Genomic DNA, 26,199 nt, shown 5'->3' on the forward strand with positions numbered 1-26,199 from the left:
CAGTCTTCCACACTCTTAAAGCTGTGTGGCAGGCTCCATGAGGACAATCAATTTGAGCGGACACGGCCAAGGGTGATGTGGTTCAGAGAGAATATGTCCAATCAAAAGTTCTCCAACAGAAGGTTAAACCTGCCCCAGTGCATTTATTAAACTGTTGGGAGATTGCAGGTCAAAGGACAGAAATTATAATTAAATACGGTGGGCTGAATTTAATGTTTTTTAGCCAAGTCTGTGTTGCTTTGCATTTTTAGGAGAGATTTTCATCATGAGATCTTACAGAATTTCTGTCTGTATTTTCCCACCCCACCTCATTAACTATTTACCCCATTCCCATGTTCCAATTCTACCTCCATCTTAGCATGTGCCATTCCCAGAACAACTTATCAGTTACCAAAAACTGCCAAGAGACCAGTATCCCTGGTGCCCCCGCCATCTTTAAAACTGCACCCAGACAAGCATTGGCATTCTGAAATTGGTCTGCTCGGTGAAAAACAGTAATAGAAAAGTTTGGAAAGGGGAAGATGGCACCACACTTCTCTGTTGGAGATCTGAGGTCGAGGTGGAGGGAGTGGCACAGAGGAAGAGCATCCTCTTCCCAAAGGACTGGCAGAGGGACCATGTTACCAGATGTTGGCAGCACTGTCTGAGGTCACTGTCCTTCATGGTGATGAGGAACAGTCATCAGTGCTGTGAGAAAATCATTGACCTGCTCTACTCCACCAGGGTAAATGCCACATTCTTCTCCCTGCTATCTATCTCTGTTACTGTATCCAGCTCCCACCAAGACTCATCTTCTGCCACTCTCACTGCTGCCTGTAACAATGCTTCCTCACTCTCTCTCAACCCGCCAACTTCCCACACCAGTAGTTCTGCATGGTCTGTGCGCTATCTCCTCACTCAAGTTCATAGATCATAGAATAAAATCCCTACAGTGTAGAAGAAGGCCATTTGGCCCGTCAAGTCCACAATGACCTTCTGAAGAGTATCCCACCCAGACCCACCATAACCCTGCATTTCCCATGGCCAATCCACCTAAGCTGCACATTGTTGGACTATGGGAAGAAACTCACGCAGACACAGGGAGAATGTGCAAACTCCACACAGTCACCTAAGGCTGGAATTGAACTTGGGTTCCTGGTGTTGTGAGGCAGCAGTGCTAACCATAGAGCCACCATACCTTTGAGTTACCAAAACAACATTTCCCACCTGCACCAGCTACGTCACCCACTTCTAGTTCTCAGTACTTTTCTCTCATTCCAGGTGAAGACAGCCCAGAATAGGGCAGAAAGATCTTGATGAGTAGTGGGGAATGCCCGACATCAGACTCCTTACTCCTAATAGAAGAAAACTCTGCAGGGTAGGAATGCTGATACATCCATATCCCTCTAACCCAGTGAGTACCTCTCTTTATTCCACTGCAGTTCTTACATTAACCCCACTGTCAGTCTCACTCATTGCAAACCATTTCCACCAGTTGTTTAGATGCCTTCTCTCCCCTGTGTCTTGTAGTTGCTGCCAGTATCTCCAGCACCACTGCGGTGAAATGGCCAGTTTCCTCCTTCTCAAGATTAGAGTGTTGAGGAAGCATTGGCAAGGCTACCTCTTTCTCCGCCACCAGCTCAGATAGTGACCCCCGTGGTGTGAACATTAGGATTAGAAAGTGCGAGGGTCCACAATCTGGTGAGCACCTCACCGTGACAGCTCTGCTGCTGGCTGAGGAAGGAACGCTCCAGGCAGCTGGCACTCGGAGGCTCACTGGAGACCAAGCACCTGCTCAGGCTCAGGCAGGAGAGGGCCCTGTGTGGTGTCAGTAATCAGAGAGCTGACCCCCAGGCACAGGGAGGAACAGGAGCAACAGACAGGTTGGTAAAACCCTGAATATCTAGATCCTCTTCCAGTTTGCCATTCCCATCGGCCATGCACCTCCCCAGGTCCCAGTCCAATCATCCACCTGAGCCTGCCCCTACCCACCTTGCCCTCCAGGCCTGGCATATGAGTTGATCATGCCATGGTATGGTCAAACACTGTCCCCACCCACCCTTGAAACTAAGGTGCTCCTGACAGCCAATAAACCCCCCTCCCACATTACCTCCTTCCCATTCACCCTTTATCGTATAGCTGCCCTTGCAGATACTGTAGGTCCTTAACAATTGCCATCCTGTCCCCTCCAGCATTGAGCCCCCAGAAGAATAGGTTGGTGAATCTCCTTTCCAGGGCAGTAGGCCTCCTTATCTCTCAGGCTAAGATAAAAGGTAGGGAGGAGGGACTTGGGGGAGGGGTGTCGGAAATCCGACGCCCCTCCCCCAAGTCCCTCCTCCCTACCTTTTATCTTAGTCTGCTGGACACACTTTCTTCATTCCTGAAGAAGGGCTTATGCCCGAAACGTCGATTTTCCTGTTCCCTGGATGCTGCCTGACCTGCTGCGCTTTTCCAGCAACACATTTTCAGCTCTGATCTCCAGCATCTGCAGACCTCACTTTCTCCTCCTTATCTCTCTCCAAGCCGCTTTGCCTCAGATTCTGTGGATGGACTGACCTTGGCTTACCCCTCATGGCTGTACATCTGCCCAACCATACTAACCCTGCGGCTCACCTCTGCTGACTGGGCACTTTTGAGCCATTGGACAGATGGTGACCCACTCACTTACTGCTGAGGCATGGGACTACACACTGAGAAAACTGTGACAGGGTGCCTGACTAGGCCAAGTCCAGGCACTTGGAACTGAGGCTGCCCTCGACTTACTTTGCTGGGACCTCCTGACTATGGGTGCCTCCATGATTTTCAGTAAGGACTACTCCCCTGAGCCTTTGCGACCTGGCTGTGTGCATGCTAAGTTTTCAGTGTGTCTGCCATCGGTAACATCAGGAGAAGATTGGGTTATTACCATGGACTCCTCACATCTCAAAATAAATGCCATGCTGCTGGACCAATAATTATCAACAAATCATATTTTAAAGTGATTTGATTCAGAAGTGCTATGATTCAGAAAGAAAATAAATCAGCTGTTGGAAGTTACACAATCTTCATTAAAATTGAAGACTGAACCAAAGTCAAAATTTCAGTGTGGAATTTTAAATCTACTGACTGAGTAAAAACTGGGTCAAAGGGCATTTCTAATCACACAGATCAATTATCCACACTGTAGTCACCACGAGCTGATGACTGGCAATTTTAACTGCAGATGGAACATAGAACATTGCTACACAGTACAGACCCTTTGGCCCGTGATGTTGCCATCCTGTGAAACCAACTGAAGCCCATCTAACCTATTCCATTTTCATCCATATATTTATCCAATGACTATTTAAATGCCATTAATGATGGTGAGTCCACTACTGTTGCAGGCAGGACATTCCCCACCCTTACTACTCTCTGAGTAAAGAACCTACCTCTGACATCTGTCTTATATCTGTCACCCCTCAATTTAAAGATATCTCCCTCATGCCAGCCATCACCATCCGAGGAAAAAGGCTCTCGCCCTATCTAATCCTCTGTTCATCTTGTATGTCTCTATTAAGTCATCTGTTAACCTTCTCTCTAATGAAAGTAGCCTCAAGTTCCTCAGCCTTTCCTCATAAGACCTTTCCTCCATACCAGGAAACATCCTGGTAAATCTCCTCTGCAGCCTTTTTAACGCTTCCACATCCTTCCTATAATGTGGCGACCAGAACTGCAATATTCCAAGGGCAACCGGCCAGAGTTTTGTACAGCTGCAATATGACCTCATGGCTCTGAAACTTAATCCCTCTACCAATGAAAGCTAACACATCGTACACCGTCATAAAACCCTACCAACCTGGGTGGCAACTTTCAGGGACCTATGCACATGGACACTGAGATCTCTCTGCTCAGCAACACTACCAAGAATTTTACCATTAGCTCAGCACTCTGTATTCCTGTTACTTCTTCCAAATTGAAACACCTCACACTTTTCCACATTAAACTCCACTTGCCACTTCTCAGCCCAGCTCTGCAGCTTATCTATGTCTCACTGTAACCTGAACATCCTTCCACACTGTCTACAACTCCACCTAGCTTAGTGTCATCCGCAAATTTACTAACCCATCCTTCCATGCCCTCATCCAGGTCATTTATAAAAATGACAAATAGCAGTGGCCCCAAATCAGATCCTTGCGGTACACCACTAGTAACTGAACTCAAGGATGAACATTTCCCATCACCACCACCCTCTGTCTTCATCCAGGTAGCTAATTTCTCATCCAAACTACTAAATCACCCTCAATCATGCCTCTGTATTTTGTGCAATAGCCTACCGTGGGGAATTTTGTCAAACGCCATACTGAAATCCATATACAACAAATAACCTTTTTACCCTCATCCATCTGTTTGGTCACCATCTCAAAGAACTCAACAAGGTTTGTGAGGCACAACCTACCCTTCACAAAACCATGTTGACTGTCATAGAGTCATAGAGACATTGAGATGTACAGCACGGAAACAGACCCTTTGGTCCACCACGTTCATGCCAACCAGTTATCTCAACCCAATCTAGTCCCAGCTGCCAGCACCTGGCCCATATCCCTCCAAACCCTTCCTACTCAAATACCCATCCAAATGCCTTTTAAATGTGCAATGTACCAGCCTCCACCACTTCCTCTGGTAACTCATTCCATATATGTACCACCCTCTGTGTGAAACAGTTGCCCCTTAGGTCCCTTTTATATCTTTCCACTCTCATTCTAAACCTATGCCCTCTAGTTGTGGACTCCCCCAACCAGGAAAAGACTTTGTCTATTTATCCTATCCATGCCCCTCATAATTTTGTAAACTTTTATAAGGTCACCCCTCAGCCTCCGACATTCCAGGGAAAACAGCATCAGCCTGTTTAGCCTCTTCCTATAGCTCAAATCCTCCAACTCTGGCAACATCTTTGTAAATCTTTTCTGAACTCTTTCAAGTTTCACAACATCTTTCTGATAGGAAGGGGACCAGAATTGCACGCAATATTTCAACAGAGGCCTAACCAATGTCCTGTACAGCCGCAACTTGACCTTCCAAATCCTGTACTCAAAACTCTGACCGATAAAGGAAAGTATACCAAACGCCTTCTTCACTATCCTATCTACCTGTGACTCCACTTTCAAGAAGCTATGAACCTGCACTCCAAGGTCTCTTTGTTCAGCAACACTCCCTAGGACCTTATCATTAAGTTTATAAGTCCTGCTAAGATTTGCTTTCTCAAAATGCAGCACCTCACATTTATCTAAATTAAACTCCATCTGCCACTTCTCAGCCCATTGACCTATCTGATCAATTCACCTGCACCTCCACACCTGCACCTCCACACACATCATTTACTGTATCCGCTGCACCCGATGTGGTCTCCTCTACATTGGGGAGACAGGCCACCCACTTGCGGAACGTTTCAGGGAACACCTCTGGGACACCCGCACCAACCAACCCAGCCGCCCCGTGGCTGAACACTTTAACTCCCCCTCCCACTCTGCCAAGGACATGCAGGTCCTTGGCCTCCTCTATCGCCAGACCCTGGCCACACAATGCCTGAAGGAAGAGAGCCTCATCTTCCGCCTAGGAATCCTCCAACCACACGGGGTGAATGTAGATTTCTCCAGCTTCCTCATTTCCCCTCCCCCCACCTTATCTCAGTCCCAACCCCTGGATTCAGCACCGTCCTCTTGACCTGCAATCTTCTTCCCGACCTCTCCGCCCCCACCCCCTCTCCGGCCTATCACCTTCACCCTCACCTCCTTCCACCTACCGTATTCCCAGCGCCCCTCCCCCAAATTCTCACCCCCCACCTTTTATCTCAGCCTGCTTGGCACACCAGCCTAATTCTTGAAGAAGGGTTATGCCCGAAATATCGATTCTCCTGCTCCTCGGCTGCTGCCTGGCCTGCTGGGCTTTTCCAGCGCCACACTTTTCAACTCTGGTCTCCAGCATCTGCAGTCCTCACTTTCTCCCATCTGATCAAGATTCTATTGTAATCTGAGGTAACCTTCTTCGCTGTCCACTACACATCCAATTTGGTATTTAGACTGTTCCTAATCAAATTATTCCTTTCTCGATGATTATAAATCCTACCTCTAAGAATCCTTTCCAATACTTTACCTACAACCAAAATAAGGCTCACTGGTCTATAATTACCAGGGTTGTCTCTGCTCCCCTTCTTGAACAAGGGGACAACATTTGCTATCCTCGAGTCTTCTGGCACTATTCTTGTACACAGGACGACATAAAGATCAAAGCCAAAGGTTCTGCAATCTCCTCCCAGCCCAGAGGAACTTATTTATTTTCACACTTTGCAGAATTGCTAACACCACCACCTTATGAACCTCAATCCCATCTAGTCTACTAGTCTGTGTCTCAGTATTCTCCTTAACGACATTGTCTTTTTCCAGTGTGAATAGTGACGAAAAATATTCATTTAACGCATCTCCTATCTTCTTGGACTCGACGCACAACTTCTCACCACTATCCTTGACTGGCCCTAATCCTATTCCTGACATGCCTATAGAAAGCTTTAGGGTTTCCTTGATGTTACCTGCCAAAGACTTTTCATGTCCCCTCCTGGCTTTTCTTAGCTCTCTCTTTAGGTCTTTCCTGGCTAACTTGTAATTCTCAAGCGCCCTAACTGAGTCTTCAAGTCTCATCTTTATATAAGCCTTCTTCTTCCTCTTGACAAGAGATTCAACTTCTTTAGTAAACCATGGCTCCCTCGCTCGACCACTTCCTCCCTACCTGACAGGTACATACTTATCAAGCGCACACATTAACTGTTCCTTGAACAAGCTCCACATTTCAATTGTGCCCACCCCCTGCAGTTTCCTTCCCCATTCTATGCATCCTGAATCTTGCCTGATCGCATCATAATTGCCTTTCCCCCAGCTATTACTCTTGCCCAGCGGTATATACCTATCCCTTTCCATCATTAAAGTAAACATAACCAAATTGTGGTCACTATTACCAAAGTGCTCACCTACTTCCAAATCTAACACCTGACCTGTTCCATTACCCAGTACCAAATCCAATGTGGCCCCACCTATTGTTGGCCCCACCATTGGACAAAAACTGACCCATCTAAAGTACTCAAACTATAGCATTTCCAGTCAATATTTGGAAAGTTAAAGTTCCCCATAACATCTACCCTGTAACTCTCTTTCCTATTGAGGATCACTTTTGCTATCCCATCCTCTACATCTCTGGAACTATTCGGAGACTCCCAATAGGATGACTTCTCCTTTCCTGTTTCTAACTTTAGCCCATACTACCTCAGTAGACAAGTCCTCATCAAACGTCCTTTCTGCCACCATAATACTGTCCTTGAATAACAATGCCATACTTCCCCTTCTATTACCACCTTCCCTGTTCTTACTGAAACACCTAAACCCCAGAACCTGCAACATCCACAAAAAGTTGTTGGCATCATTTTTGACATTTGCGTGTCAGGTCCAAGCGATTGCAATTTTTTATTTTTCCTGAGTAGGAAACTGAGTAGCCTGCCCACTGACTGAAGATCATAGGGAAGCAGATTCAGGGTCAGGTGGTTCCTAAATGGGTATATTACGTTTTTAACTTTACTGGCAGTGCCCGGAGAATCATATGTGCCTCTTCGAATCAAACTCTGCTGCCAAAGAGCTACACTCTCTTCCTGATTGCATAATGAGACCTAGCCACCAACCTCCCCCCCACCCCCCACCCAACACTGGCATACCCCTACAATCAATCCTACCTGATACCTGCCATCAACAGAAGGTCTTAAGGCACAGCTTTCTGCTACGCCCCACCAACGTTCCCTTTGAAATAAGTACCAAGTCTGAGCCTGAGGCCCAGAAGGTTTTCATTCCCAGCTCCAATTAAAAATGCTGACTTTGATTCCTATCAGGAGCTAGTGAGGATGGTAACAGTATTCTTTTGTGGCCAATCACGTGTATGTACCAGAATAAACCAATTTAGCTTGGGTTTGACTTTCCATGTGCTATGTCTTGTGTCTGTCCTGCAAAGAATGTTGGCACTGAGGTGGGATCATGGTTGTCCCTAACTGGAGAAGCTTCCAGCAAAATGAATTTTGAGGCTTTCTTTGCTGAAAAAATAGCCTAGTGCATCTGTTGTATGTGATAAATCTGCTCGTACCTGTGAGTGGACTGACCTGTGAAGGTGACTGTGTTAGGAGACAATGATGACCAAATAGGCTTTTGGTGTACATCTGGAGTGACTTGAGACATTTTTCACCATTAATAAAATACTTAGTGTTCCTGATAATCCAACTGTTGTAGTGGGAAGAAGGAAAATGGTGATATTTCTGATGCAACAGATATAGAAATGTATGAAACGCTCAATAATTCACTCGCTTCTGCTAAATAAAAGGACAAGTTGCTGTCAGGCTGTTTCTGTACCCTGAAACTGCATGACAGCCCCGAGCCACTCAAAATTGCAGAAAACATTAGTTTGGAATAAGGAATTGGTTACCCGTTGAGGGTATTGGAAATTTTGTTGTGGCTTAAAAAAAACTGTCCATCCATTGTAATTTTGAAGAATTTCAAGAGATAGATTTGTGGGCAGTTTAACAGTGAAAGCAATCACAGTAAGGTGCTGACATTGCCAGAGATAACTTCCAATAGTGCTTGCCAAACAGCAATGCCCATGAACATGGCGAAGCGTGATTCAATGAGAGTCAGAGTTAACAACCACCAATGGTCTGCTGAAATAAATAAGCTGCAGCTGACTAAATCAAAGGCCACAACAAATGCAGTTAGTAGTAGCAGAGATACAGCATACTGTTAACCAGAGCTCAGGCAATGTTGGTCACGGAATTTGTTTATTTGCAAACACAGAGTGCAACAGTCGCAAAAAGAGCCATCTCACCATAGCACATCAGAGGGTGTGGTGGAGGGTTGATTTTCACACTAGAGACCTGTGACCAGTGGTGTGCCACAAGAATCAGTGCTTTTCGTCATTTATATAAATTAATATAATAGGATGTGAACATTGGAGGTGTGGTTAGTATGTTTGCAGGTGACACCAAAATAGATGGTGTAGTCGACAGTGAAAAAGATTATCTCAGAGTACAGTGTGATCTTGATCAGATGGGCCAATGGGCCAAGAATTGGCAGATGGAGTTTGATTTGATAAATGTTAGGTGTTGCAGTTTGGAAAGGCAAACCAGTGCAAGACTTATAGAGTTAATAGTAGGGCCCTGGTAGGGATTGTTGCTGGACAAAGCGACCTAGGGATGCAGGTGCACAATTCCTTGAAAGTGGAATCACAGGTAGACAGGGTAGTGAAGAAGGCATTTGGCACACACCTTTATTGGTCAGAGCATTGAGTATAGGAGTTGAGGGGTCATGTTGCAGCTGTAAGGGTCATTGGTAAGGCCACTTTTGGGTTTACAGCGTACAATTCTGGTCGCCCTTCTATAGGAAGGATATTATCAAACTTGTGAGGGTGCAGAAAAGATTTACAAGGATGTTGCCTGGACTGGAGGGTTTCAGCTATAGAATAGACTGAATAGACTGTGGCTCTTTTCTCTGGAGCTTTGTAGACTGAGGGATGACTTTATAGAGGATTATAAAATCATGAGGGACATGGATAGGGTGAATATCCAAGGTCTTTTTCCTAGCGCTGTGAACCTAGTCCAGTCTATCACATAAGCCAACCTTACTTCCTCTGACTCAGGAGAAACTAACAAAATCAAAAACCCCTCCCACCGTGGTTATAATCTCTTCCAACCTCTTCCATCAGGGCTCTGTTTTTGGGCCACTGTTCTTTATAGTTTTTATAAATGACTTGAATGAGGAGGTTGAGGGGTGGGTTAGTGAATTTGCCGATGAAGCAAAGGTTGGAGGTGCCATTGATAGTATAGAGGGCTATTGCAGGCTGCCGCGCGACAAAGACAGGATGCAGAGCTGGGCTGAGAAATGGCAAATGGAGTTCAACCTGGATAAATGCAAAGTGATGCATTTTGGAAGGTCGAACTCGAATGCTGAATATAGGATTAAAGACAGGATTCTTGGCAGTGTGGAGGAACAGAGGGATCTTGATGTTCAACTACGTAGATCACTCAAAGTTGCCACCCAAGTGGATAGGGTTGTTAAGAACGCATATGGTGCTTAATGGATAGAGTCGATAGCCAGAGACTTTTCCCCAGGGCAGAATTGACGAGGAATCATAGTTTTAAGATATTAGGAGAAAGGTATAGAGGGGACGTCAGAGGAAGGTTCTTTATGCAGAGAGTTGTGAATGCATGGAATGCGTTGCCAGCAGTGGTGGTGGAAGCAGAGTCATTAGGGACATTTAAGCGACTGCTAGACAGGCACATGGATAGCAGTGAATTGAGGGCTGCGTCGGTTAAGTTATTTTAGTTTACATTAGGATTAATGCTCGGCACAACATCATGAGCCAAAGGTCTGTTCTGTGCTGTAGTTTTCCATGTTCAATGTTCTACGTTCTATGTTCCTCACATATGTAATATATCTAAAAAGTACCATTTTTCCTTTTAATAAAGTTGTCTTATGGGGAAAATCACCAGCCTCGGAGTCAGAGTCAGGGTTCAAATACAGAGTTTATTGTACAAGGCAATACTGGAGCTCTGGTGAGAGAGAGAGACACCAACAGCATAATGGTCAGCTGTGAGTCTCCTTTCAACCTGGAGCACATGTCAAGATACTTTTATACGTTTTTTAATAATAGGTCAGGGATGAAGTTATTGTCTTTTTAGCATAGTTTGTTTATTGTAAACATTGCAGAACTGTTGATAGTTTTGGTGCAGTCGTTATCAGTTCCAGCACAGCCTTTGTTCATTTCAGCATAGTCATTGTCAGTTTCAGTGCAGACATTGTCAATTTCAGCGTCTGCGTGGAAGTCCATTGCTGTAGTAATGGGCGCTAATCACTCTTCCTGAGAAGGACGATTACTGCAGTCCTGGCTATTAGCTCTTTGTATTGAGTCCGTATCTATCAAAAGTGTTGGTTGGACCCAGACACTTTGGCGGGCTATATACGCTACTCGTGTGGATTCTCTCCCCCACCCACCTTAAACTAATCAATTAGATTGTGAGTGCATTGTGCTGGCATCCAGGTGGCCCCAAGCAGTATCTGTATTTGCTCTGCTGTCTCTCTCCATGTTGTGGTCCAGCGACTATCTTGTATATCAAGTGACCAACGTATGATCAGTGGCCATCTTGTGTGTCCATGTGCCTAGTGTCACCCTGCCCTGAGCCATCTCCCACTTAATCTTTCATTCTTTTTTCTTCATTTTTATTATATTCAATAAAATTGTTGTTTTAATAAATCCTAGGTATTATCCTATTATGTTCGGAGTATGGCTCCAAACCTAAGTGAAACTCTCTCGAACTCTTGTTGGAGATGGGGGTGGGAACATGTGATAAGTAGAAATCTGTCTTAACCACCTGGGCACAAGGTTTAACTGTTGGAATTCAAATTGGCTTGTTACCCCACCTTAATAAACACCATCAAAAGCCACTCAGAGTAGAGGGAATTTCTATACAATAGAACACAATATAATACAGCTCAGGAACAGGCCTTTCGGCTCACCAAGCCTGCACTGATTCCAGTCCTTATTTAAACCCGCTACTTATTGCTCATATGCAGTTTCTATCCCTCTGTTCACCTCCCAATCATGTGTCTATGATGATACGCCTTAAGTGTTCCTAATATGCCTACTTCCACCACCTCCAATGGCAGTGAGTTCCGAGCACCTTCCACCCTCTGTATGAAAAATTTTCCCGCACTTTTGGTGGTGCTATATATTGACTTTACATACCAAGGACCATTAAAAAAGATAACAAAAATACGGAACAGTAACCAATTTAAAAATCCTAGCGTCATGACACACAGAATGAAAGAAAAGGAATAAAATCAAATCATTGACAATCAAATTTGAACAGATCCCTGTCAGAAACTGCAAGAGCATTTGCTTTCAATGCAAAGAATAGTTTCCTTCTTAAGACAGGCAAGTTTATTACCTTCTGACATTGGCCTTATGTTACTGCCAGCATTCCCTTAATTTTTTAAGGTCTAAGTTCCTTCTCACTCTTTATAGCTGTCCCCATTTTGCAATCCCTCTCACCTCCCTCTAAATCTCCTCAAATGCTTTCTTCTCCTTCCATCACATGTGTACTTACCATCTTAGAGGAGGCTACTTTCCTACTCTGAAGTTGTTTGGGATACAGTCTGTTGTGATTTAATGTGATTGTTCTACTCCTGTGCAATCCCGTATTATGAGAAAGTTGTGTATTAGCAGCACCATTTAAACCATTGGGACTGGAATCGCGTTATAGCCAATACAGGTAAGGAAAGTTTGTGTTCTACAAATAACTGTCTAAATTCTTCAATCGCATTATAGCCAACTCGCATTGAAGAAACTTCTGTTATAGCAGAACCAACTGTATTTCATCATCATAAAGCTTCTGTTTGTTTGTAAGTTGATGTTTAAATGCAACTGATGTTAGTGGGTGCTTCAAGAATAGTGTCATTTGGTGTATATATGAACAGAGCTTTTTTGTCAGTCTGACCCAATAATACTTCATTTCCTAGCATAAAATTTGGGGCCAATGACGTTTACAGAGAAAATAGGCCATTCAGTCCAACCAATTTGTGCTGGTGTTTATGCTCCACTCAGGCCCTCTGCCATCTTTCCTCATTTAAATATTCAATTTGCAAACATCTGTTCCCTTCTCCCTCATAACCTTTCTTAGCTTTCTCTTAAGTGAATGTGTGCCCTTCAACCACTCCCTGCAGCTATGAGTCCCACATTCACAACACTCTGTGTTTATGGCTTCACTTTCCAACTATGGATGTTCTCTAATCTTGGGGAGTACTGGCATAGGCCAGAATGTGAAGATCACACTTTCCAGCCTTTGGAGATGGACTGAAAGCTCAACTCTTCCCCGCTGGCTGGAAAAAAGGGTGGTCCCTTTGGCTAGTTTGAAACACTGAGTTAATAATAGTTGCTGCCAGTACTTTTAACCTCGAGGCAGGAAACCGTCAGAGACAGTAATGTACTAAAAATGAGATATATTTCTCCAGACTGTTCTCCTTTTGATGCTGTTAGCACTTAATATTTAACAGCAGGAATATCTATAACCTCAATTTGGGCCCTGTTTTACAAAAGGGCTCTCAGCAGGAGATATTTCAGGCTCATGCACTGCTCCCTGGTCCTGTTGATTCCTGTATTAAACTTGAGGCAGAAATGCTTGCCCTTTAAGCCAATAGCCCAGAGGTGTCCTGTGTTTTAGCAGAGGGACACCGCAGTGAACACACACCACTGCCATATATCACCATGACTCCCTACTCCTGACATGTTTTTATTTTGTAAATAAACAATACAATTGGACCACAGAGTACAAACTCAGTTTAATTATTATACCCATATGTAGCACTTTTTAAAAAATGATTCCAGTTCTGGAAAATGTACGGAATTCAACTCTGACGCACTTTGCTCCTTCCTGAGTCAAAAGTTTGGAGTTTTAAGTCAAACATTCTGTGTTCCAGACAGGGAAGAGGAAAAGCCTTGAATATAGCTCTTTGTTTTCAGATCCTCCTGCTATGCTGAGAAGGGGGCTCCAGCTTTGGGTCAGTGCCTAAAACTACAAGCCTCTGACTGGCACACACGCACAGCCAATGCGATAAATTATTTAATTTTACACTTACATTTCTATTTTGCAGCCGCACTAACTGACAATGACATTATTCAGCCCAGGGGTGAGGCCTTGGATCAGGTTTCATGGCAGAGTGAGCTTGAGCATCAGCTCCCAGATGTTGCTGCAAATTGTCATCTTGCTCCAGGCTTGTCTCCGGTTTGTACTGTCTGGTATGAGGCTAGCTGGCTCGGGACATACACAGATAAATGAGCCAAGTTGTCGACAGCCTGAATGTTTGTAGATCTCTTGGGAAGCTTACTCTGCGTAACTGTACAATTCAGTAGCCCCTTACTATTAGCCACGCTCATATAAACAACTATAAATGATTCCTTGTTGTAGTGATCTAGTTTGTTACAAATCATGCCTTGTGTGACAGAGTCTCGCATATACTTTGCATTTCAGAGAATATGTGGCACATAAAAAAAGCTACCATATTTTCCAATTACTCCAGTCTCCCATGAAATAAGCAAATAACTCATTAGCCATAATCTGCTGTTCTTTCCTATTCATTCACAGAATATGGGAGCCACTATCAAGGCAGGCAGCTATTACTGATATCAAAATGGCTTCAGGGGTGGAGATGGGGTGCTGTTTTCCCCTTTTAGACAACTACGGTCAGTAAATTGACACTGCCGTTAGGAAGGGGGTTCCTGGATTTTGACCCAGTGATTGTGGAGGAACAGTGATATAGTTCCAGGTGTTTGTCTTGGTGAGAAATGTTGAAGCTGGTCCTGCACCCTCACCTGCTGCCCTTGTCCTTTCCAGGTGGTATATGTTGCAGTGTTGTCAAAGAAGCCTTTGATGAATCATTACAATGTATCTTGTAAGTGGTCCACACTGGTGCTACAATTCACCAGTGCTTGAATAAATGAATGTTTAAATTGTTTAAGGTTGGGCTGCTGATCAAACAGACTGTTTTGTCTTGGCCGATGTTCGTCTTCTTGAGTACTTATCCAGGCAGATGAAGAGTATTCCATCACGCTCATGACTTGTGTATTGCAATTGGTGAAAAGTCTTTGGGAAGACAGAGTTGTGAGTTACTTGCCAAAGATCTCTCAATCTCTACCCTGTTCTTGTAGTCATAATATGTATGTGACTGGTCCAGCTAAACATTTTGTAACTGGGGAGCCCTCAGGATGTTACTGATGGAGGATTTGACAAATGATAATTGCGTTGAAAGTCAAAGGAAAAAGATTAGACTCGCCCTTATTGGAGGTGGTCAATGCCTGGCTTTTGTTTACCATGAATGTTGTTTGCCACTTAATGCTACAAACCTGGGATGATGTCCAAATTATTGTTGCATACAAGACAAATGGTTTCATTTGTGGTTTTGTGAGTGAATCGGAAAAAAGTGCAATAATGAGAGAACATCCCTATTGCTGACTTAGTGATGCTGGGAAGGTTATTGATAAAGTAGTTGATTCAGCCTAGGATACTACCCCATGAACCCCTCCAGTGATGATCTACTGTTGTGAAGATTGACCTCCAACAAGCACTAACAACACAATCTTTTCTGTTTCCAGCTAGCAGATAGTAAACCCCAACCTTCTCCACTCCAATTCCTATTGACTTAGACCTTACCAGGTCTCCTTGTTGCTGCATTTGGTCAGGTTGGGCATGTATATGACATAAAAGCACCGAGCCAACCAGTAAAATGCACAAATATGAAGTGCTTCCACTCCCCATTGTCCAATTGTCTGTAACCAGATGAACTAATGTTCGTTCATGGAGTGTGGACATCACTGGTTGACCAACATTTATTGACCATCCCTAGTTACCGAGGAGAAGGTGGTGGTGAGCTGCCTTCTTGAACCGCTGCAGTCCATATATGAATCTTAGGGGACAATGGGTAACCATTGAAGATATGGCTAGACACTTTGTGTTCCCGACAGAAACCATAAAGTTGTTGCAACCAATGGCACCAATGCTTTAGGACAACCATTGAAGAAGTAATTCTAATATTCCGGACTAGTCAAGACAGTGCCTTCCAATATCTTTCATCAGGAGTTTCTATCAATGTAGTGGTCTGCAGCCTTCTTGAAGAAAGCTGAGTGGCTTGATAAGCCATTTCAGTGGGTGGTTAATCATACTATGGTGGATTTGGAGTCACATAGTGGGCCAGACCAGGTAAGGATGGCAGAGAACTTTCTCTATGAGTCTGATGGGTTTTAACTACGATCCAGTAGTTTCATGGACACTATTACTGATTCCAACTCTTTACTAACCAAATTTAAAGGACTCCAATGGCATGGTAAGATTTGGACTCATGGCTCTGGATCATGAGTCCAGACCTCAGGATTATGAGTCCAGTAACGTAACCCCTCTGCTGCTGTAGCCTCTGTAAGCATGAGCATCAAGAAATATTACTTGTTTGGAAATATGAGTAAATTTCTTTGGAAATAGCAATAGCAATTCACTCAATTATAAATGTTAAAAGGAAGTGTATCTTTTTTTATCACTTTATTCAATGTTTTATTTTCCAGCTGCCTTGACTGAATGTTTTGACTCTTTTACTAAAGTACAATTCCAAAGATGGTGGAATCTGTCCTGATCTGATGTCCATACAAAGTGAGCAAAGGTCACTGCAAAGGAACTTGCTTCGTACATAAATGAGAAGGTATTTCCAGTGAAAATGCCTGAACTGGGGATATCTTATGACAATGCTGTGGCTTTAAGAGGTTTTTTTTTTAAAGGGAGTTTTTATGGTAACTGTGTGGAGCAGTCTACCAGAACAACCAGAGTAAACAACTTGTGAGCCCTTGCGGATTTTTCTTTAGGCTGGAACAATAGAAGCAGCCTGAATGGGTGTGGTCAAACCCTCACAGAACCAGGATCTTTAGTTTAGTTTTCAGCAGTTGATGTTGGGATCTGGAAAAAGTGAAAGCTATTTTTGTCCCTCTCTCAGTTACAATCAAAAGCTAGGGGTTCTCTGCCTGCTACAGGAATCCCATGTGAGACAATCTATGTTCTGAATTTGTCTTTTGCCAAGGGGTGTGTTTATGGGATGTTACCATATTGGAACAGTTAATTAGTAATAGTACTGTCTCAATTATTTTTTCGATAGTTACTGTCTCAATAAGTTTTCAAGTACAATTAAGTTATTCCAATTCATTATTTCTTTTGTTATATTTTAAATTCAGTAGTTTGACCAATTGAATTGCATCAGGCGCACAACACTTTACATTTATCTTTAAAATAAGAAAAAGTTAGGGTCTAGACTACCTTCTGAATATTTTGAGGTGGTTTGGCCTGCTCCATCATAATCTGTAGCTGATATTTTCCCTGATTCAGAGGTGCTGAGGCCAGAGCTTGCATCCTTGCCAGAACTGAAATCAGCTCATAGTATAGGTCAGGCCTTGAAACTGGAAATGCCTGGTCTGTATGTCTCAAATTTGGACTTCAATAAGTGACTATTCATTTTATTATTTTAACCAATTTCTGAAAATGGATAAAGAATGACAACGAAAGCTAGGCACATTTTGGTAACAATAACTTTAATTGTTAAAAACAAAAAAATTATAAAAACACTGTTTTGTTGAATGTAACTCATGTTATGGCAATTGTTTACAGTATGAAATAATATCTTATGCAAAACCCTGTCAATGTCAGTGTCCCTAACACAATCTGAAGCAAGGTTATGACCGTACATGGAGTCCTGCAACAGAGTCAGCCATTTATAGATTCCGGTTAATGGATGAGAACATACGTAAAGAAAACAAGTGAAAATCTGCCATCCTGCTCATTAATAGAAGGGACTAAATTCTGCACATGAATACGGAAACAGTTCGTTTTTCCTAAGAGATATTTCCCATAAAATGAACCTGGAGAAAATCCCCAGTGTCTCCAGCCACTGAGAGCTTTAACTCAAGGCAAATAAAGTGCTTAAAGACAAAGTTATTTGGTCCATTTTCTCTGCTCTGTGTGTTCTACAGCAGTCAGAGCAGTCAGCAACAGGATCACAGGAATCTCCAGTTGACTGACTAAAGCTGTTGGAATTAATTACTATTCAATGAGTTCTGTGAATCACAATCTGCTGTAATTTAGAAAGTATTCTTTTCTTTTTCAATGCTCACCCATTTAGTGAGAACATCAAACATTCTCTGCAGGGCACAGCATAAACCAGATGCTGTTCAGTGCTCCAAATACTTGTCCAATAATTTATCCCGTTACCCTAATCTCAATGGAGCATCAAGCTGTTCCTGAAGTGTCCACTTTCATTGGGGTAGAAAGAATAAAGATAATGGAGAACAAAATACCTGAAGGAAACTTTTAAGTACTTTGCTGAGCAAGACTCTCAGTGGTTCCATGTAAAATACATATTATTGGATCTAAAATGATAAATCCCCCCTTCCTCCCACAACTCTCCCCTCCCTGTATTCCCAACTCAAGGTTTTAGCAGAAGGCAGATTTCACCCAGCTCTCAGAGTCAGACAGTTGCTGGCTCCAAAATAAAGTTGATGAAATTTGACTCAAATTTTATTTGAGTGACTCCAGTTATCCTGATATAAATGACTTCATTCTCACTTCAGAACCACCAGTTAGTCATCTCTGCTCATCTATGTGGCTCAGGGCCTGTGAACATTAAGAAAGGATTGTATCAGAATAATGTCAGAAAGTACAATGCCAAACATTGCATGTATAGACCCATACTATGCACAGGATAATCGTCACCATAATGTTTGATTGTATTCGTCCCACACCAAATGGGAAAAATTACAGAAAGTTAGAAGAAACATTCATTATATACTTGCAGTTCAACTGGCAAGGTTTCTTAAAGGCACACTACAACCTTTGATGTATTCTAGACTTTTCTTTATGAATTTTCTCTTCTTATTTTTTCCTCCTCCTGCTTTCCCTCTGTTTACTCCTTTTCTGATGGTGATCAGGTATTGTTTTGCAAATTACAGTAGCCTCTAGTAGTAGCTTATTTGCCACTGAAGTGCATGTCTCTATTATCCCAATTCCAATTCACTCCTGGCTTTTCTGTGGCATTCCACCCACTTTAACCTTGAGGTAATCCAAGATGCTACTGCCTTAACTCTGTGTCTTAACTTGACCAAGCCCAATTCACTACCAACTACAGGTATGTGCTCACTGGTCCACATTAGCTCCCAGTTAAACAAATTATCGTTTACAAATCTGTCCTTGGCCTCAGTCCTCACTCTCTCTGAAAGTTTCCTGTAGTCCTACCATCCTCTGAGATATGTCTCCATTCCTCTCTGCAAGTAGAATTTGGTCAATTTGCAGTGGCTTCAATTGTCATTTATCGTGGAACAGATCTTTCATTTCAATCTCAATGAAGAACAGTCTCATCTTTCCTGTCATATACAAGATCACCAATTATCTGTTCCTACAGCCATATATTCTCTAGAAACGTCTCCACTGCAGGAATGATGCTGAGTTCAGTCTCATCTCGCCTTTTGAGCATTCCTGATTTTATTTACTCCAACACTGATGGCCATACCCTCAGTCACATAGGTCCTACCCTCTGGAACATCTTCCCCACACCTGTCCACCTCTCCATGTCACTTTCCTCCTTTAAGACATTCCTTACCTCTATGAACAAACTTGTGAAGCACATTGGGATATTTAATTTTATCAAAGGCACTAGATAAATATCAGTTGTTGTTACCTCACCACTCTGGCCTCTTTAGATGTGTGAGGCTAGATGTTGGCTAGTGATGGGTTATACACTTACATTTCAGACAAGAGCGCTTCTGTCTTCATTCTGTGGCCACACATTAGCAGGATGTGCTCTTTTTGCACAGTGATCAGGAATAGGAATCAAGAATTAATCTTCTTCAGTCCAACTCAGAACTGTTGAAGCCAGTTGTACAATAGATTTCCTGCTGCCTCAGCTAATTCAGCACCAGACTTTCTAACTCAGGTGCCAAAGTAGCCATTGATATAGGAGAAAGTGAGAACTGCAGATGCTGGAGATCAGAGCTGAAAATATGTTGCTGGAAAAGCGCAGCAGGTCAGGCAGCATCCAAGGAACAGGAGAATCGACGTTTCGGGCATCAGCCCTTCTTCAGGAATGAAGAAGGGCTCATGCCCGAAACATCGATTCTCCTGCTTCTTGGATGCTGCCTGACCTGCTGCGCTTTTCCAGCAACACATTTTTAGCCATTGAAATAGCCCAGAAAATAAAATGTAGCTGAAACTAATGATTACACTTTTGTGTTTTGCTTTTTTCACATGTGATTTCATAGGATTACCATGCATATACAGCATAAACACTGGGCTTTCATCCCAACCAGTCTACACTAGTTTTTATGCTCCTTCCAAACCTTTCCCATCTCTCCTCATGTAGATCTACCATTCTCTCTCTTATATAGGGATCGAACTTCCCCGTAAATGCATCTATACTTTTCATCTCAACCCTTCCCTATGGTCATGATTCTATATTCTTATACAAATAAGCAGTTTCTTCTGAATTTCTTGAGGGATTTGGTGGCCTCCAGTTATGCATTTACTCATAAGAGGAAATGTTCTCCCTTATCCATTGATCAAAATCTTTCAACAGTTCAAAGACTTTTATTAGATCATCCTTAATCGATTTTCAAGAGAAAAGAGACTTACTCTGTCAATTCTTTCCTGAAAAGTATCCTCAAGCGTTCCTGGCATTAACTTTTTAAGTCATCTCTTTATCCACCCCAGTACCTCTACATTTCATTTTAGAGTTTGACAACTGCAACTCCATGTAGAACTCTTAAGTATGGTTCCAAGTAAGGTTTTATACAGCTTTAACATAAAGTCTCGCCATTTCAATTCTGTCCTTCTTGTAATAAAGACTCGAGCCTTCATGTCTATTTTCTCATGGCCTTGCTAACCTATGGAGCAGCTTATAGTAATTGGTGTATTTGTAGTCCTGAATTTCTTTTCTATCCCAACTAGCACTTCCCCTGTTCCCCCAATCAAAATATACATCTTCATATTTATTTGTGTTTAACTTCATTTGCCAATTATACACTTAATGGTAAGGTCCTAGGGAGTGTTGCTGAACAAAGAGACCTTGGAGTGCAGGTTCATAGCTCCTTGAAAGTGGAATCGCAGGTAGATAGGATAGTGAAGAAGGCGTTTGGTATGCTTTCTTTTATTGGTTAGAGTATTGAGTACATGAGTTGGGAGGTCATATTGAGGCTGTACAGGACATTGGTTAGGCCACTGTTGGAATATTGCATGCAATTCTTGTCTCCTTCCTATTGGAAAGATGTTGTGAAACTTGAAAGGGTTCAGAAAAGATTTACAAGGATGTTGCCAGGGTTGGAGGAATTGAGCTATTGGGAGAGGCTGAACAGGCTGGGGCTGTTTTCCCTGGAGCATCGGAGGCTGAGGGGTGACCTTATAGATGTTTACAAAATTATGAGGGGCATGGATAGGATAAATAGAGAAAGTCTTTTCCCTGGGGCTGGAGAGTCCAGAACTAGAGGGCATAGGGGCAACCTTTTCACACAGAGGATGGTATGTATATGGAATGAGCTGCCAGAGGAAGTGGTGGAGGATGGTACAATTGCAACATTTAAGAGGCATATGGATGGGTATCTGAATAGGAAGGATTTGGAGGGATATGGGCCCGGTGCTGGCAGGTGGGACTAGATTGAATTGGGATATCTGATAGGCATGGAAGGGTTCTCTATGACTCTATAATTATTTGATCATTCTGCAACTAATGTCCTCTTGTAGTTTGTTGCTGTCCTCAGTAGTATTGACCATCCACTTCCTGCCTCCAATTTGAGTTGTCTTTTTTAAGTAGGTGTTGTCAGCTAGCTACACTTATTATCTATCCCTAATTGCCCTTGGAACGGTTGTGAGCTGCCTTCTCCAAGTGCAGCGGTCCATGTGATGTACGTCGATCCACAATGCCATTAGGAAGGGAGATCCAGGATTTGGACGCAAGACACTGAAGGAACAGCGATATATTTCCAAGTCAGAATAGTGCATAACTTGGAAGGGAGCTTGTAGCTGGTGGTGCTCTAATGTATCTGCTGCCCTTGTCCTTCGAGATGGTAGTGGTTGTGGGTTTGGGAAGTGCTGTTTGAGGAGCCTTGGTGAATTTCTGCAGTGCATCTTGTAGATAGTGCACATTGAGCGTCAGTGGTGGGAAGAGTAAATGTTTGTGGATGTGCCAATCAAGTGGGCTGACTTGTCCTGGAAGGTGTCAATCTTCTTGAGAGTTGTTGGATCTTAACTCATCCAAGTAAGTGAGGAGTATAATGCCATACTCCTGACTTGTGCCTTGTAGATGGTGGGCAGGCTGTGGGGAATTAAGCAGTGAATGGCCCATCGCAGTAAACCTAGCCTCTGACCTGCTCTTGGAGATACTGAGTTCATATGTTGATCCTATTCAGTTTCTAGTTAATGGTAACCCCAGCATGCTAATAGTTGGGAGAATTAGTGATGGTGGTTCAGTTGCCTCTTATTGGAGATGATCATTGCCTGGCACTTGTATAATGTGAATGTTCCTTGCTACTTGTCAGCTCAAGCCTGAATATTGTCAGGATCTTGCTGCATTTGGAAAAGGACTGCTCCAGTATCTGAGGAGTTGTGAATGATACTGAACATTGTACAATCATTGACGAACATCCCCACTTCTGAGTTTATGTTGGTGGGAAGGTTACTAATGAAGCAGCTGAAGATGGTTAGGCCTAGGGCACTATCCTGAGGACCTCCTGAAGTGATGACCTGGGGCTGAGATTATTGACCTCCAACAGCCATAACCACCTTCCTATGCATCAGGTATGACTCCAACCAGCGGAGAGTTTCCCCCTGGTACCCACTGATTCCAGTTTCACTCGGGTTCCTGTTGCCACATTCAGTTGAACACAGTGAGTAGGTTTTGCTGATGAGATCCTGTCTATTAAAACACCTTCTATCAAATTTTATTTCTCGATGTTCTGTTAGGCTTGAAAGCTTTCACCTGTTGGAGCTACTTTGGAAGTCTTGTCCTCTGGCCCTTTACATATTTCTGGGAACAGCATCAAACAAAGATAGTTTCACTTCATCAAACAGCAAGGTACTTACGAGTATCCACCGGAAATTTTCTTAATGATGACAACAATAATTGTTAGGACAATGATCACAGCTACAATGGCACCAACTATTATCCCAATTAGGGTGAGCATTTCTAGGAAGTCCTTGCCTGCAAAGGAGAACAAAGGAACAATATTATTAGATAAATTAAACGGGGGGTCATAGTCTCAAAGCATATCTTAAGAATGAATTAGGCAGGATCCTGAACCACTCCAAGTGTTTCCTCTCTTCACTTGTTCTGCATCTTGCTGCTGGACTATGGACACAATTTTCCCCTCCCTGGAGTTGGTGAACAATGTACTGCAATGAGAAAATAATTGACCGTTGTTTTCTCTGGCAGAAACTTGCTCCCTTTTCGCCACATCAGCAGCTACATGCTGAGTGACAAGGCCAATGTGACCTTCTCATCTTGTGACCAATTATTTGATCAATTAATAACCACTTCAAATCCTCAATAGCCAAATGTCCTGCCTTGCTGGCAGGCAAGGTAAGTGGCTGATTTCCAAACTGGCATCTTGCATGCTGGGTATTAGGGGCTTGGTGATGGATCTCCAGCACTTTCTGATGTCAATCCTAAGTCCATGCTCCCTTGTGATTAATAGACATTTACTCTCTACCTTCTGAAGATATTTTGAAGAATAATATTTACCTATTTTTATTGAATGTACCTGTAACTTTCTGCTCCAATGAATAAAACAGTTTTTGAACTTGTGTTCACTATTTTAACCGTACATTTATATTGCACTGGGGGGAGATTGCAAAGCTGCAACAGAACTAGATTTTTATATTCTGTACCTCCTGTAACACAGACTAGTATCATATTAACTTCTTTTAATGGACCACATTGTATTAGGGAGGTCATTACGGAAATGTACCGTCGACATCATTAATGTCAAGTGTGGCATCCTCGGTTGAATTTGACTCTGCTGAAGATGTGGTGCTTGATTCATTGCTGTCTTCATCAATGTCAAAAACTTCAGTTTCTGGTCTTGAGGTTGCAAACATCATCGAATCATTTTTGTCTTCGGCACCTGCAAGTGTTACCAGTTCAACTTCATCTGAAATGTTATCTGTATCATGAAAAAAAGGGATATCAGTGGTTCGTAAGTGTCCTCCTTTCTCAATACTTGTCGAATCATCAAATACCTGACTCATTTCCTTCCCTTTCACACCCCATGTACAATCTAATACAAGTGCAAAATACTGGGGATGCTGGAAATCTGAAATAAAAATAGAAAATGTTGGAAATACCCAACAGGCCTGGCAGCATTGTAAACAAAAATAATGAGTTAACATTCTAGTTCTGATGAAGAGTCATCAACCTAAAACATTAACACTGTTTCTCTCTTCACAGATTCCACCCAGTTGATACCCTGAAGAAGCCCTGTCTCAAGGTGCAAAGCAAATACTGGATCATCGTTACCTTTCCACTTTTATTAAAACTGCTATATCACTCCTGAGTCCTCTATTTGCCAATGAATGCATATCTGATTCTAATTTTTTTTCACCGTTTTTTATTGTGAAATTTAGGAAAACAAAGCATACGGTAAAGTGAAGTGAATGGGTTGATGAGCTGCTGAAGATGGAATGTCCAAAATTGAATGCAGTACAAAGATTCCAACATGTCATCGTCCCTTACTTACCTGTAAAATGTCAGAGTAAGTTACATCCACAAATATTGAAAAGCCATTGAGATATTCAGAATTGGTAATAGCAGCTGCACTGGAAGCTTTCAGTGAGTCATCAATAATTACATCCAGATTCTATTCCGACTCTCAGTTTGCTAAGAGATGTCCTTTCATATAACCACATGTTGGCAATTTCATGTTCATGGTATACCCAGAATTGAAGTCAAATTCTGTTAGCTGTTTCTGCCAACTGCAAATAATTGGCCCAAATAACAAAGGGGTCACTACAGGTCTCATGGTCTTAAAAGCCCTTCTTGATACATTTAATTTAGCTGTCAGCTGCGGCTTAGTCTGTTGCACTCTTGTCTCTAAGTTAAACGATTGCTGGTTTGAAACTTGCACACAAAATCCAGGTTGACATTTGAGTACAGAACTGAGGAAGTGTTGAAGGAGCTGTCTATTGAAATTACACTGAGGCTGTATCTACTCTCTCAGGTAAATGTAAATGATCTCTTGGTATTATTCAAAGGAGAGCAGGGGAGTGAATTTGGCCAATATTTATTCTCAACATTGCTAAAATGACAAATCATTTTGTTACTACTTATGAGTGTTGATGTGTGCAAATTTCCCTCCAAAATTCAGCAGTGGCTATATTTACTTCTTTATCACAAAGCTACAAAGCCCTTAATGATACCGTGAGGTTTTAAAACGTATTACTTAAATGTCAGCTTATTTTTTTCATTTATGGATACAGACATCTGAACTCCTCAGAAATTGGCTGATCCACTTGCATGGATAACTGAGAAGGGAAATGCTGTTGTTTCCTACATAATGTTCAGGGATATTTCAAGGAATTTGGAACTACAATTTCATAGACAATAAATCTGAAGCCAGTAGAGGCACTGGGCTAGCTAAGGGAGATTGTGACAGGAGATAGCCACCAAAGATACAAAGGTATAATTAATATCTTAAATAAAAGCAAAATACTGTTGATGCTGGGAATCTGAAATAAAACAGAATGTGCTGGAGAAACTCAGCAGGTGTGGCAGCATCTGTGGAGACAGAAACAGGAGTTAAGGTTTCAAGTCCAATGACTCTTCTTTGGAACAATCAACTTCCACCTGTAGTATCCTTTTAGTAATGTTTAACTTTCAGTTTTTATTTTAGATCTCCAGCATCCACAGTATTTTGCTGTTATTGCCCTGCCATGATCTGATTCAATAATGGAACAGGCTCACAGAATTGAACAACTTGCTCTAGTTCCTATTCTTTTGACATTTCAAAGAGATGAATAAAAATAAAACTGTGATTGCTATAACATACTGTTTATGTTCAATACTATTCATATAATCAATCTATCGGATTCATAATCTTGAAGTCTGACTAAACATTATCATTCAGCCTACTGAAGACAAGAGATTACAGGATGATGCATGATATATTCCAAGAAACCAAGGGTAATGTCATGGTATTTACGCTTCACCCTTGGGTTTTACTGAATTTACCCAGATATTGGACTGGGCAAGCCAAACAGGGCTTGTAGAAGAAACGAAATCTGTCTACTGAAGAACTACTGAACCCGTTGGGATATCTAACATACAAACCTAAAATGTAACAATCTTACTATGGAATAATATCAATTTTGAGCCTTTGTTTCTAGAAACAAAGGTGCCTAGAAAAGCCGTTTGCAAGGGCCCACATACAGAGAGTGATTGACTCAGCAAGTTATTGAAAAGTGCAAGTGAAATCATACTCCTTCAGAGGCAGACACGGAGTAAATTGTCAAAAAAAGAGTGGAAGATTAGTGCTTTGTTGTGAAAATGCAAAACATCATTACAACTGTCAACCTAGTATATTTTAGTGGCACTTTTCCACTTTTACTTTCTGTCACTAATACAT

General features: G+C 42.4%; 1 protein-coding gene and 1 long non-coding RNA gene across 2 annotated transcripts in view; one reads left to right on the plus strand and one right to left on the minus strand.

Annotated features, from left to right (window-relative positions):
• The first annotated feature begins 1,179 nt into the window (after positions 1-1,179).
• Positions 1,180-25,612, plus strand: LOC122540240 (uncharacterized). The gene is made up of 3 exons (XR_006309259.2): positions 1,180-1,393; positions 16,123-16,256; positions 24,027-25,612. It is a non-coding gene; the product is annotated as an uncharacterized LOC122540240 (long non-coding RNA).
• The window catches only part of LOC122540239 (uncharacterized), a 30,339-nt gene continuing 21,256 nt past the window's right edge, over positions 17,117-26,199 (minus strand). The window contains exons 2-4 of the mRNA XM_043675649.2: positions 23,548-23,742; positions 22,664-22,781; positions 17,117-18,211 (exon numbers count right to left, since the gene is read on the minus strand). Of these exons, the coding sequence (XP_043531584.1) occupies positions 18,205-18,211; positions 22,664-22,781; positions 23,548-23,742 (320 nt within the window). The 3' untranslated portion in view covers positions 17,117-18,204. The remainder of the gene's footprint in view (positions 18,212-22,663; positions 22,782-23,547; positions 23,743-26,199) is intronic.

This window comes from Chiloscyllium plagiosum, unplaced genomic scaffold (genome assembly GCF_037043375.1).
Source record: "Chiloscyllium plagiosum isolate Xiang-an unplaced genomic scaffold, Cpla_swu_hap1 HiC_scaffold_37, whole genome shotgun sequence".
NCBI lineage: Eukaryota > Metazoa > Chordata > Chondrichthyes > Orectolobiformes > Hemiscylliidae > Chiloscyllium > Chiloscyllium plagiosum.